At 35.5% G+C, this 13,027-nt stretch overlaps 1 protein-coding gene across 1 annotated transcript; it reads left to right on the top strand.

Annotated features, from left to right (window-relative positions):
* Positions 1-1,985: 1,985 nt before the first annotated feature.
* On the top strand, positions 1,986-9,400 carry LOC128173972 (uncharacterized). The gene is made up of 3 exons (XM_052839625.1): positions 1,986-3,054; positions 4,423-9,098; positions 9,335-9,400. Exons 1-3 carry the CDS (start codon positions 1,986-1,988, stop codon positions 9,398-9,400), a joined length of 5,811 nt encoding a protein of 1,936 aa, XP_052695585.1.
* Positions 9,401-13,027: the final 3,627 nt, after the last annotated feature.

The following is a 13,027-nucleotide window of genomic DNA, read 5'->3' as shown; positions in this document are numbered from 1 at the left end:
GTCCACCATATTGGTTTTGTGCTACACCCAACAACACATGCACCTGACTCGGTGTAGAAAATTGTACACTAGGCGTACACCAAAATACTACACCACTGCCCTTGATTTACAAAAGTATACACTGTGTACACCATTTTGAAAAATCAAGTGCATCCATATTTATTGCATTCATTTTAGTTTGACTCACTTGAATTATTTTATTTGTGGACTTAAGGGAAGGAAAATTTTAATCAAGTTGCTTCTTTATAGCTACACAATTTCAGGCAATATTATATTGAGGGGAAATCTTTACAAAGGAAATATGTGAAAATTATCTGCTATAGTGTTGATACTTAATTTATCAAACTGATTCCATAAAATTATGGGACGCCAAAGTTTCAAACTTTGGTATAATAAATAATATGGAAACTTGACATTTTGCCAACAACTCCAATGCTAGAATATTGTAATGCTTACACCTAATTGATCAATAATTAACTGAATTGATGTTGATCAGTAATATAAATCAAATTGGTCTTTTTAATTACATGCATGCCTAAAAAGTTTTATTCCAAAAAAACAATAATTTGATCTACACAATCAAATGATCTTGAATATTTATATATTAGCTGCTTAAGATGGAATAACACACCTGGAAAAAGTCATTGAAATTAACAGTGAATTGTTTGATTATGAAAGATATAATGATAATTAAACTAATCATGTCAAATAAGGGAAAACTTTGCAGTTTGGGAATAAAAAATGAATATCTAAAAATTTCAATTCAGTAAGTAACAACAAAAGCCACTGCAGGATTCAAACTCGGGATGTACGCATTACAAGTCTGACACTTTATCCACTCTGCTATGGAGTAAGTTACATGTTGCTGTCGATAAAATCCTTTAAATAAAACAAAATGTCGTTTCAATCAGAAGTCAGCCAGTTTGTGATGATGTCTTATTTCACTTTTAAAAAATACACCAGGGACCAATAGAACAGACTGTAAAGAATAAAAAATGCTGCGAAAATTGAAAAAAAATTGTTAGGAAAAAAAAATTATCTGTTTTGATTTTTCCCCACATTATAACAAGTTATCAACTAATAAAATTTTAAAACAAGTAATTAACTAAGAAAATTTAAGTCAACGATTGTCATGACAGAGTAATTATCAAGTTCTTGAAAACTTGTTGACATCCCTATTAAAAAGATTAAGAACTGAAATGCTACAAGTTGGAATATTATTATGTATGAAAGCATCATAATTCTTTTTGACACAACAACTAATGAAACAACACTGATTGAAATATTTGTATTGACTTTATAAAGCTGCTTTGATTAGAGTTCGCTGCTTTGATTAGAGTTCGCTGCTTTGATTAGAGGTACAGCTATTGTACTCAGGTGAACAATATGGCCAAAGGGCTTCTTGCTGAAAAGATGATAATAGTGTATAATTAAGAACTTAAGTTTATACACACGTTTAAGATACTATATATCTATTTCAATGAGAATTAAACAATCTTTGAATTTTAGGGCTTTAATATTGAAATAAACTTTTGTTGTTTTTTTTTGTGTTTTGTTTTGTTGTTGTTGGTTTTTTTTTTTTTTTGGGGGGGGGGGGGGGGGGGGGGACAAGCCCAGCCTTGTGCTTTGATTTCTTTTGAACTTGTATATTAAAAAAAACTTGTGATTTATTGATGGACATGCATTTGGAATTAGAAGGGATTGAAGTTTGTTCATTTTAAAACGCCATTGTTTTAAATTGAAAAGAATTTTAGAAAAAAAAAGAAAATGTTCTAATGTATATGTATGAAAGAATTCTCATGGTCTTACTTTACAATATGTTTTCTTTTATTTTGATTTAATTTGGTAAGAGTACATTGAGAAAAAATAACGCTAAGTCTTTAAATCACTTTTAGCCTGTAAATGGCATTGGGGAACATATGCTGCTTCAGAATAAAGAACCTTGCATTTAATCACAAAGGTTTTTTTTTTTTGTCATTTTGTAGATGCCAAGACGTAAAACACTTGAAGGCAGGAAGCAGAGGGAGAAACAAAAAATGAGAATGAGGCAGAAGAGACAGCAGTCTCAGGGCCCAGACACTCCTCCCAATGAGCTGGTTTTAGAGTCCAGTGTTCCTGTTGGACCAGTGGATGGAGCAATCTCAGCTCCCCCGAGTAATTTTCTCGGGCAGGTTCCAATGGGGTTTCCTCAAAGTAAAAAACCCCTGGCCAGAGTGCAGGCCTCTCTTCGCGAGAGAATGCACTCACCTGCCCCGAGGTTGCCATCTCCTCGGGGAAGTCGTCTGTTTGTCCGTGAACAGGACAAGGCACCGTCCCCTGACTCCCCAGCGTGGGTTTGTGCTCCACCGAGGGCACCTGGACCGGACACCGTGCACGTGTCCGATTCAGCAGGTCAGGCGCAGCTGGATACCTCCAGGGAGGAGGAGACCAGCAGTATACTAAAAGATGAGGAAACTTTAACGACAAACAAAAAGGATACTGAACGAAAAACAAAACGTATTCTGAACGAACACAAGATACTAGAAACTATATATGAGAACCAGAACAATGATATTTCAGAGGAAATATATAATAACAAACACAATGAGATAGCAAAGAATATGTATACTGATCAGGACATTGAGATAACAAATAATATGATAGAGAACCAATGCATAAACGTTTCAGAGAATATGTATGATAGCCATGATCAGAGATCAAAGAATCTGTATGAGAATGAAGAGAATATGAATGGGAAACAAGTGAATGCCATATATGTTAATCTGTATCAGAATCAACAGACGAGTACAATGAAGGATATAAATGATAAAACAGAAAACGAGAATTGTCTCAAAAGAAATAAAAATGATGGAAGAGGGATAAAGAGGCAAAGGAATTTTATTTCACCACAAAGGAGTTACTTGGAAGGAAAGCCCAATGACGATGAATTTGCTTGTGGGAAAAAATTGAAAGTGTCCTCTAAATTTCCAAGTAATGAACACTTTCGTTTTGTTTCCAATAAAGTTATTCAAGGTTCATTCCATCAGGGAGACGTCATGTTTGGAGAAAATGCAGGTACTCAGTGTGTTGCAAATTGTCTGGCAAGTATTTCTTATCACAAAATGAAAAACGTAATGTATTGGACATCAGAAGACTTGGACAAAATACTTATAACAGGCAATGAACTGTACACTTTTGTGCAAAGAAGTTCATCAATAAGTAATAGATACTTGTTGGTAGAGGAACTACCACAACTCTTTGAATGTTTCGGTATGACATATGTTTTCAAAGCAGATGAGCCTCTGATCAGTGTGATTTTGCCTAGTAAGGAAGTGAATTATGCAGATTTTCATGCCTTGCCACTGAATGAAGCATTAGAAATATCTCTTGGAGAGACGGATGGTTGTTTTGTTTGTTATGGAGGAAACTCTTTTGTAATTGGCAAATTTGAACATGGTTTTTTTCTGTTTGATTCCCACTCAAGATCAATTGATGGAATGGTAAATGAAAATGGGAAAAGCACAAGAATTCTTTTAGCTGATCTGGGGCAGGTCTATATGCATCTTCATTCCTTAGCTTTTTCAATGGGATACTCACAGAACGTGCTTTGTAATTTAACTGGGGTGTATTGCAAAACTACTGATTTGACGAACACACAGAGAGAATTTGAATCGTTTGGTTTGACTGTTGGTGGAGAAAAAAAATCAGAAGGGAACAATGAAGAGTTTCAGAATGATGATTTCATAATTTTATCCCATGAAATCGAACGCTTTACGTTTTTGCCTCTAAATGAAGATGTCAAAAGGAATCTGTGTAAAGACCTGAATGTTCCTTTAATACGCATTGAAAATGTGAATATCGCTCAAGATATAGAAAAAGAATTAACTTCACCCGAAACAGAAAAAAAAATTATTGGAGATGGGAATTGCTTCTTTAGAGCAGTATCTTTCAGTGTGTCAAACTCAGATGATTTCCATAGTACCATTCGGAGTGCTCTTTGCGCACACATGATGGCAAATCAAGAGTTATTTAAAACATTTTTACGTAATGGAGAGGAGTCTATTGAGAATCATCTTTCTGCTTCTTCTATGACACAAGAAGGAACATGGGCAACTGAGGTAGAGATTTTGGCAATGGCACACTTCTTAAGAGTTGATATCTTTACGTATTCTGGAGGTAGATGGGTGAAGTTTTCGGGGGACATGGTTACCAAGTGTCTGAACAAGAGACGTGGAGCAATTTATTTACATCATTTACATCAAAACCATTACAATGTCGTGGTTTCTATGCATGTCAACTCGGATAGTAATGAAACAGGACTTGTGCATGGAAAAATAGGAGAACATGTTATACAAAAGAGGAATATTAAAAGATCTTCATCAAGATTGACCTCTTATGAAAAGCAAAAAGACATAAAGAGAGAAAAATATAATCACAACACAGAATTTCGAAGCAAGAAATTAGCTGCAGCAGCCCTCAAGTATAGAGAACACAAGAGTTACCAATCATCTGTGAAGGAAAAATACAGAGAAAAGTATAGGTCTGATAACAAAGTCAGAGAAAGAAGCAAGAAGTTGTATGACAAAGATAGATATGTTAAGAGAGAGATAAGCAAAAAGATAAGCAAAAAAAAGTACAAGTATAATGATGCCCATAGAGATGACCTTAAAGCAAAGAGCACAGAGAAATACAGGAGAAACACCTCGCATAGAGAAGATGTAAAAATGAGAAGTAAAGAGAAATATAGGACAGATCCTTTACACAAAGAGGAGATGAAGAAGAGAAGTATAACCAAATACCAATCAGATGATAAACACAGAGAAAATGTTAAGAATAGGAGTAAGCAGATCTACAAAAGTGATGAAGCTTACAGAAAGCGTGTGAATTCTGCAAGTACTTGGAGATATAATACCGATGAATCATACAGGAAAAGAAATCTAAGGAAAAGGTCTGTGAAGTATGAAACAGATGAAGCCTTCAGGTCAAAAGCGAAAGTCTATAGTAAGGAAATGTATGCATCAAGTACTTCTGTCAGACTAAAGAAAAAAGATGCAGTAATACAGCAAAGAAGAGCAAAAAGTCAAAAACTAGAGAACGAAGAGGAAGTAGCAAACTTATTTAAGTGTAAAGTAAAGGAAGGCATTGATTACATACGTTGTTCTTGCAATCGACTCTTATTTCAAAATCAAGTCCAAAGATGCAATCCAAATACTTATGAGAAGAACACAGAAGCAGCATTAGCAGCCGAGGTCAGCATTCAGGAAAAGTATTTCCATCAGTGTTCAGAGGTTTGCCTTCCAAATTGTACAAAATCATCATTGTGGATTTGCTTTACCTGTCATAGGAAGATTCTTAATGGGAAAATTCCAGCAGAGGCGACAGTGAACAATTTGTTTTTAGAAGATATTCCGAAGGAACTCTCTGATTTGAATTGCCTCGAAAGACACCTAATTGCATTGCAGATACCTTTTATGAAGGTAATGGGGCTTCCTCATGGTGGTCAAAGGAATGTTCATGGACCAGTTGTGTGTGTGCCATCAGACATGAAAAAGGTAACAAGTCTACCACTTAAGGAAGATGAAAATTTGTTGTTGCGTGTTAAATTGAAAAGGAAATTGAATTACAAAGGATATTTTGAATATCAGTTTGTAGACCCAAAGCATGTTTTTGCTGCCTTAGATTATTTGAAACAGAATAACAAATGGTATACAAATGTAACAATAGACAAGAATTGGAAAGAAAATGATTATGATGAAGTTGCAGACCTCACTGAGGAAATACAACTAGATGATGAAGAAAATCAGGTAGCTACTGATACTTGTTTACAGCCATTAGATGTTGCACAGGAAGTTTTGGATCATTATTTTGATGACATATACAATATTGCACCTGGTGAAGGTAAGAATCCAGTACGTATGTTGCAAGAACCAGGAAACGAAGCTAAATCCTTCCCATATCTTTTCCCAAGCGGAAAGTTTTCGTGGAATGACGAGAGGTCGGAAAGGATAACGTTATCTAGATATTTCAACAACCGGTTAATGAATGCAGATAACCGATTTGCTAAAGATACAAGTTACATTTTCTTCAGCCAGTATTTATCAGAACTGAATCAAGTTATTGAAAAAACTCAAATCTCAATTCGAAAATCTGTCACAAAGATTGGTAGTGAGAAATTAGTTACACCAGACATGTTACAAGACCCTGACGCCCTTTCAAAGCTATTAAGAAATGACGAGGCATTACGGTTTATGCAACCTATTCGTGGAACACCAGCATATTGGTCAGCAGCCCAAAAAGATCTCTTCGCAATGCTTCGGCAGTTGGGAATACCTACGTGGTTTTGTTCTTTCTCTGCTGCAGAACATAGATGGGATGATGCTATTAGAACAATTTTACGACAACAGAATGACCACAGAGATCCAGATTTGTTGGATTGGTCTGAAAAAAATGAAGTACTGAGAAGTAATCCAGTTACTGTTGCGAGGATGTTTGAGCACAGGTTCCACATGTTTCAGAGAGATGTCATTTTATCACCATCGGAACCGATTGGAAAAGTTGTAGACTTTTTTCAGAGAGTTGAGTTTCAACAAAGAGGATCACCTCACATGCATTGCTTATATTGGGTTGAAAACTCTCCTAAAATTGATCAAGATGGCGAAAAGGCAGTTTGTAATTTCATTGATAAATATGTAACCTGCGCAGTTCCTTCAGAGGAAGAAGACGCTGAGTTAAGAAACATTGTGCTAGCCGTTCAACAACACAGTAAAAAACACTCAAAGTCATGCAGAAAGAAAGGCTCAGAATGCAGGTTTAATTTTCCTAGACCGCCTTCCGTGCGCACATTCATCACTTCACCTGAAACTGATGAAATTGATAAAAATATTGAAGCAGAAACAAAAAGCGAGGCACAGAAAACCGTTGCTAAAGATATGCTTATGCGTGTTTGGGATCAAATGCAACTCGACAACAATTCTTCAAGGACAGTAGAGGATATTTTCAATGCATTGGGATTGACGCAAGAACAATACGAAACAGCATATAACATGATTACGAAAAAGAAGGCAATTGTTCTAAAAAGAGAACCATGTGAGCTTTGGACCAATCAGTACAACTCGTGTCTTTTAAGGTGCTGGGATGCAAACATGGATATTCAATTTGTTTTGGATCCATTTAGCTGCATAGTTTATATCATTTCTTATATTTCAAAGTCCGAAAGAGAAATGGGGATGTTGCTTAAACAAACAAAGATTGAAGCTGAGGAAGGGAACTGTGAAGCACGCCAAACATTGAAGAAAATTGGCTCTGCGTACTTGAAACACCGGGAAGTGAGTGCACAAGAGGCTGTGTATCGTGTCTGTAATTTGAAAATGAAAGAGTGTTCAAGGAAGGTAGTTTTTGTACCAGTGGGAGAAAACCCAACCCGTTTAAGCAAACCGCTTTCTCAGATAAAACAAAAGACACATAAGAAGAAAGAAGAGACAAATCAGGAGGAAAATGAGGAGGAGGAGGATATATGGATGACAAACATTGTTGAAAGGTACGAACATCGACCGAACAAAACAATGTTTCATGACATGTGTTTGGCTGAATTCTGTTCAGAATACCGCGTTCTTGCAAAATCGCAGGTTCCGAAGACTCCAAATGAAAATGTATTCGAATTGCAGAATTCAAAGGGATTTATACAAAAGAGAACAAGAACAAAACCAGCTGTTATCAGATACCCAAGGTTTAGGGTTGACAAAATGTCTGAAAAATATTATCAGTGTCTCCTACAGCTCTTCCTGCCTCACGAGAGAGCAACTCAATTAAAACCACCAGCTTTTGATCTATATCAGACATTTTATGAGAATGGTCATGTTAAAACTAAAAATGATCAGAACTTACAGGCAGTCAAATTATTGGTCGATAGAAATCATGCAAAATTTGCGGAAAATGAAGAAATGATATCGAATGCACAAGAAACGTTTGAGACTATTGGGGAACCGCAGGATGCATGGGCAAGTTTATGTCCAGAAACTGAACTAATGCGAAAGGAATGTATGGAGGAAAGAAGTACTCTAAATGTGTTGGATGATCATGTCGATGAAATACCAGATATGGAAACCGAGGCAAATTCAGCTGATGTCATGTTCAAAGTGCAACAAAATAACCAATCCAGAGAAGAAGCCATGCATATTATTCAAAACCTTAATGAGACACAGAGAAATATATTTTATTATGTAAGAGACTGGTGTCTAGAGAAATCATCAGGACAAAACCCAGACCCCTTTCACATATTTATAACAGGTGGTGCAGGTACCGGAAAAAGTCACGTTATCAAGGCTATTCATTATGAAGCTTCACGTTTGCTTGCAAAGAACATGTCGACGCCAGATAGTTTAGCAGTACTGCTGACTGCTTTCACGGGAACAGCTGCATTCAACATTGGTGGAAATACTATTCATCACCTGTTTTCAATGCCAAAGTTTATGCGTCTACCATATGAACCATTGAAAGAACAGACTCTCAGTGAATTAAGGATACATCTTCAAGATCTTAATGTACTGGTAATTGATGAAGTGTCAATGGTTTACAAGAGACTGCTGTATTATATTCATGAAAGGCTTGTACAAATAAAAAAGAGCAAAGAGCCGTTTGGAGGAGTAAGTGTCATTGCGGTAGGTGACTTTTACCAACTACCTCCTGTGAAACAACGTAAAGATGAAAGACTCTACAAAGACAATATTTCATATCCAGTTGATCATTGGCAAGAATTGTTCAAAGTTGTCGAGTTATCAGAAATCATGAGACAAAAACAGGATATACCATTTGCAGAAGTTCTAAATTCTCTTCGTACACGAGAATTGCAGGAACCACTTACTAATGAAACCTTGTCTATGCTTCATGAGTGTGTTAGGGAGGGACCAGATGATGTGTTACATGTATATGCTACAAACGATGAAGTAAACAATTACAATCTTAAAATGCTACGTAACAGTTGCGATAATTTTGTTGAGATTAATGCTCAGGATTTCGAGAAAGACACAGCAACAGGGAAACTAACTCTGAGAAAAAAGCCTATATCTAGATCAAAAACAGAAGGTTTGACCAGCTCCCTTTTGGTTGCGGTGAATGCACGGGTAATGCTGACTCGAAATTGTAATGTAGAGGACGGACTTGTAAACGGTGTCATGGGGAAAATTTTGCATTTTTTATTGAAAGATGGAAATGTTGATCATGTTCTTGCAGTTGGTGTGTTATTCGATAATATGAATGTTGGACAAAGAACTGGGAGAAAAACCCCAGAAGGAAATGTTGTTTTAATCGAGAGGGTGCAAGAGGAAGTTATTGAAAAGAAATCACGATCATTTATCAGACATCAGTTTCCTCTACGACTATCATGGGCATGTACAGCTCACAAGGTTCAAGGAATGACGGTTGACAAAGTCGTTGTCAATTTAGACCGAACATTTTCTGCAGGTCAAGGATATGTTGCCTTAACAAGAGTGAAATGCAAAGACGGATTGTTCATCGAAACCAACGATGTCAGTACATTACATAAAAAGGTATACGCCGATGCTGAAGTAAAAAGTGCCCTCTTTGGTATGAATAAATTAAAGTTTCCAAATAGATTTGATAGGTCATCTCTGTGTACCAAAGTTATACTTCACAACATTCAGAGTCTTAAAGCACACTTTTCAGATCTGCAGCACGATTTGCGTTTTACAGAAGCAGATATAATTAGTTTGACTGAGACCTGGTTGAGACCAAATGAAAATCTCATCAACTTTTCTTTGGATGGATTTTCTTTCCACTCTCAAGCGAGAGGAAATGTATATGATGATCAGTCTATAGATTTGCATACCAAACGTGTTGCAAAGGGTGGTGGAGTTGCTGTGTACATTAAAGGTAATGAAAATGATAAAAAAGTTACCCTTCTTCCTGTGAACAATATCGAAGGTATTGCTGTCAATTTACAAAGCATTCAAACAGTAATTCTTACCTTATACCGCCCCGGCACAACCACTGCATGCAGGTTTCTACAGCGCCTTCAAATGTTACTTGAACATTATAGGAAAGACAACTGGAACATTGTTTGCATTGGGGACTTCAATGAGGATGCACACTTAACAGGACCAATTCAATCGTTCATGAAAAATCAGGGATTTAGACAGCTTGTTTCTTTCAATACAACAGAAGGGGCAACAATTCTTGACCACGTGTATGTTTCTGGATCTTTGCAAGTGGGCGTTAACAAAATGTCCACGTACTTTAGTTATCATGATGCTGTTGTTGCCACAATTTATCCAAATGATGATAATGCTTGAAATGTTCCATACTTGTTGCTGACAAGCAAATATCAATGAGTGCCAAATACCACAGAGCATCAAAAACACATGGTTATTATATTGTTAAGATAATGCATATACAGTTTAATATTGGTATCATGAACAAGGGATACATGAATACTCTTAATAAGTCAAAGTCAGTTGCCGGTCCCGACCGTTTTCTCCAAGTAAATGTTTTAAAACTCGAATACGGAAATCTAGAATACCCCGCTTATATCGATGTAAATTGAAGAGCCGCACCCTACTTTAACCCCGTTTATCTCGAAGTAGAGCTATTTTTTCCGATCAGGTGAACATAATTAGTGTCATTACTTCACATATTTCTGCCCAGGACATTACTCACATCTTTCAAACTAGTGTTACCTCAAACATGTAGAATGTATGTTAATTAGGAGCTTGAGTGTTTTGTACAGTTTACTATATATTTTTAAAATTAGGTTTAAAACACAGCCATGGTTACCGATAATGTGCTTAATCAAACACCATATCGATCTAAGAATGATAGTTGCCAAATTCATAAAATGATTAATTACGGAACCGAGTTTAGTATTTCATGTACAATTATAAAAACAATGTAGCATGAATAGGATACGAAGATTAAATACCAATTCAAGTGTTTCAGAAACAGCTCATGTGTATTGAACATTTTAAACTAATCAGATTACCATCGCATAAATGAACGTCCACCGTCATTTCCGTTCGTCACCGGTAGGAACTATAAACATTAAATTTTCAACTTTTTTGTTCTTAAATATTTTTCTGTTATTTATCAATTAACGCGCTTTAATAAATGTCTATTGATATCTCTATAGAGGATTAAATGGAATTTGAAGAAGTGATAAGACATGAAGGAAAAGAAACACTATCCAAATAGTTTTTAAAGGTGAATTCAAACGGAAGACCTCTCGTTGCTCGCAACGAGATCGCGTCTAGTTATTATTATTATTTTTTTTTCCAAATTTTGTGCACGCGATTTCTCGAAAACTATTCGACCGATTTTCAACATTTTTTCACAGACGATGAGTCATCATCTAATTTTTATATGTTTTTGAAATTTTTGTTGTCGTCACTTCCGGTACCGATTTATCGACCATTTTGTAGTTTTTTACGACCTATTTTGTGCAGAGCTGATCTCAGAAACTATCAGAGATATGACTATGAAATTTTCAGGATAGGTAGTCTATAGTCTGAAGTTGTGCACTATTATTTTGTTTTACGCCAGTGGCGCTATTTCTTGGAGCTCGCCTGGGCACGAAAATTGAGTACGAATTTTCATTCAAAAATTTCAAACGTTTTGATCTGTATCTCTTTAGCAGTTGATATTTTGTTAAGATATATAACAAAAGTGGTAGATAATCATAAGTTCTTTCCAACGAAATCAAGAAAAGGGGCTGGCCCCTTTTTTTAGGGGCCAAGGCACTCGTAAACTCTATTACATATAACTTAAAAACGATAAAGATTTTGTAATGCATTATAGAAGCAAAGTTGTTGATCGTACCAATATCTATAAGAAAAAATTATTGCCACGCCCATTTATTTCGTAATTAGGGAATTTTAGGGGCCAAAGTACTTAAACTTTGACGAAAAATAACTAGAGAAGTATACATATTTTGTTAGACATCATAGAAGAGAAAATGTTTGAATAAATGATTTAAATTAATTCCACTGATCAAAACACGAATTTCTGTCCCCATTAAGGATCTAGAGGGCTGGCCCCTACAATATTCAATCATTTGTATCTCAAAAATGATCAACAATTTTACATGGGTGTAAGAACAAAAAATGTTTGTATTCTTAAGACCTTTTCAAAAAAATCAAGAAAAAGGGGCTGGCCCCTTTTTTTAAGGGCCAAGGCACTCGTAAACTCTATTACAAATAACTTAAAAACGATAAAGATTTTGAAATGCATTATAGAAGCAAAGTTGTTGATCGTACCAATATCTATTCGAAAAAATCATTGCCACGCCCATTTATTACGTAATTAGGGATTTTTAGGGGCCAAAGTACTTAAACTTTGACGAAAAATAACTAGAGAAGTATACATATTTTGTTAGACACCAAAGAAGAGAAAATGTTTGATTAAATGATTTAAATTGATTCTACTTATCAAAATACGAATGTCTGTCCCTCTTAAGGATCTAGAGGACTGGCCCCTAAAATATTCAATCATTTCTATCTCAAAAGTAAACATCAATTTTAGATGGATGTAAGAACCAAAAATGTTAGTATTCATGAGACCTTTCGTATAAAATCAAGAAAAAGGGGCTGACCCCTAAAATTAGGGGCCAATAGACTCCTAAACTCTATTACTCATACGTTAAAAATGATCAAGATTTTGTAATGCATTATAAAAACAAAAGTTGTTGATGGCAGCAATATCAGTTTGTAAAACTCATTTCCAAACCCATTGATGACGTATTTAGAGATTTTAGGAGACTAAAATCTTAAATCTTTAATGTGCTGTATGTTAAAAAGCAAAACTCTTTGTTAAGCATTTTAAAGGAGATTGACAATCGTATACATTATCTAAAAGGAAGTGGTTGAGGGAGAATTTTGAAATTTCATTGATATTTTAATCGAATCATTTAAAGAATTGAACGGAAGACCTACTCGTTACTCGTAACGAGATCGTATCTAGTTCTTCCAATATTTATTTTCCTGTGTTGCTTTATTTATTGTCAAAAAAACCCCACATCACTTAACTCTTCCAAATGTTTTTC

This window comes from Crassostrea angulata, chromosome 2, assembly GCF_025612915.1.
Source record: "Crassostrea angulata isolate pt1a10 chromosome 2, ASM2561291v2, whole genome shotgun sequence".
Classification (NCBI taxonomy): Eukaryota; Metazoa; Mollusca; class Bivalvia; order Ostreida; family Ostreidae; genus Magallana; species Magallana angulata.
Note: the sequence above shows the minus strand (reverse complement) of the source record. Positions and strands in the feature narration are given on the sequence as shown.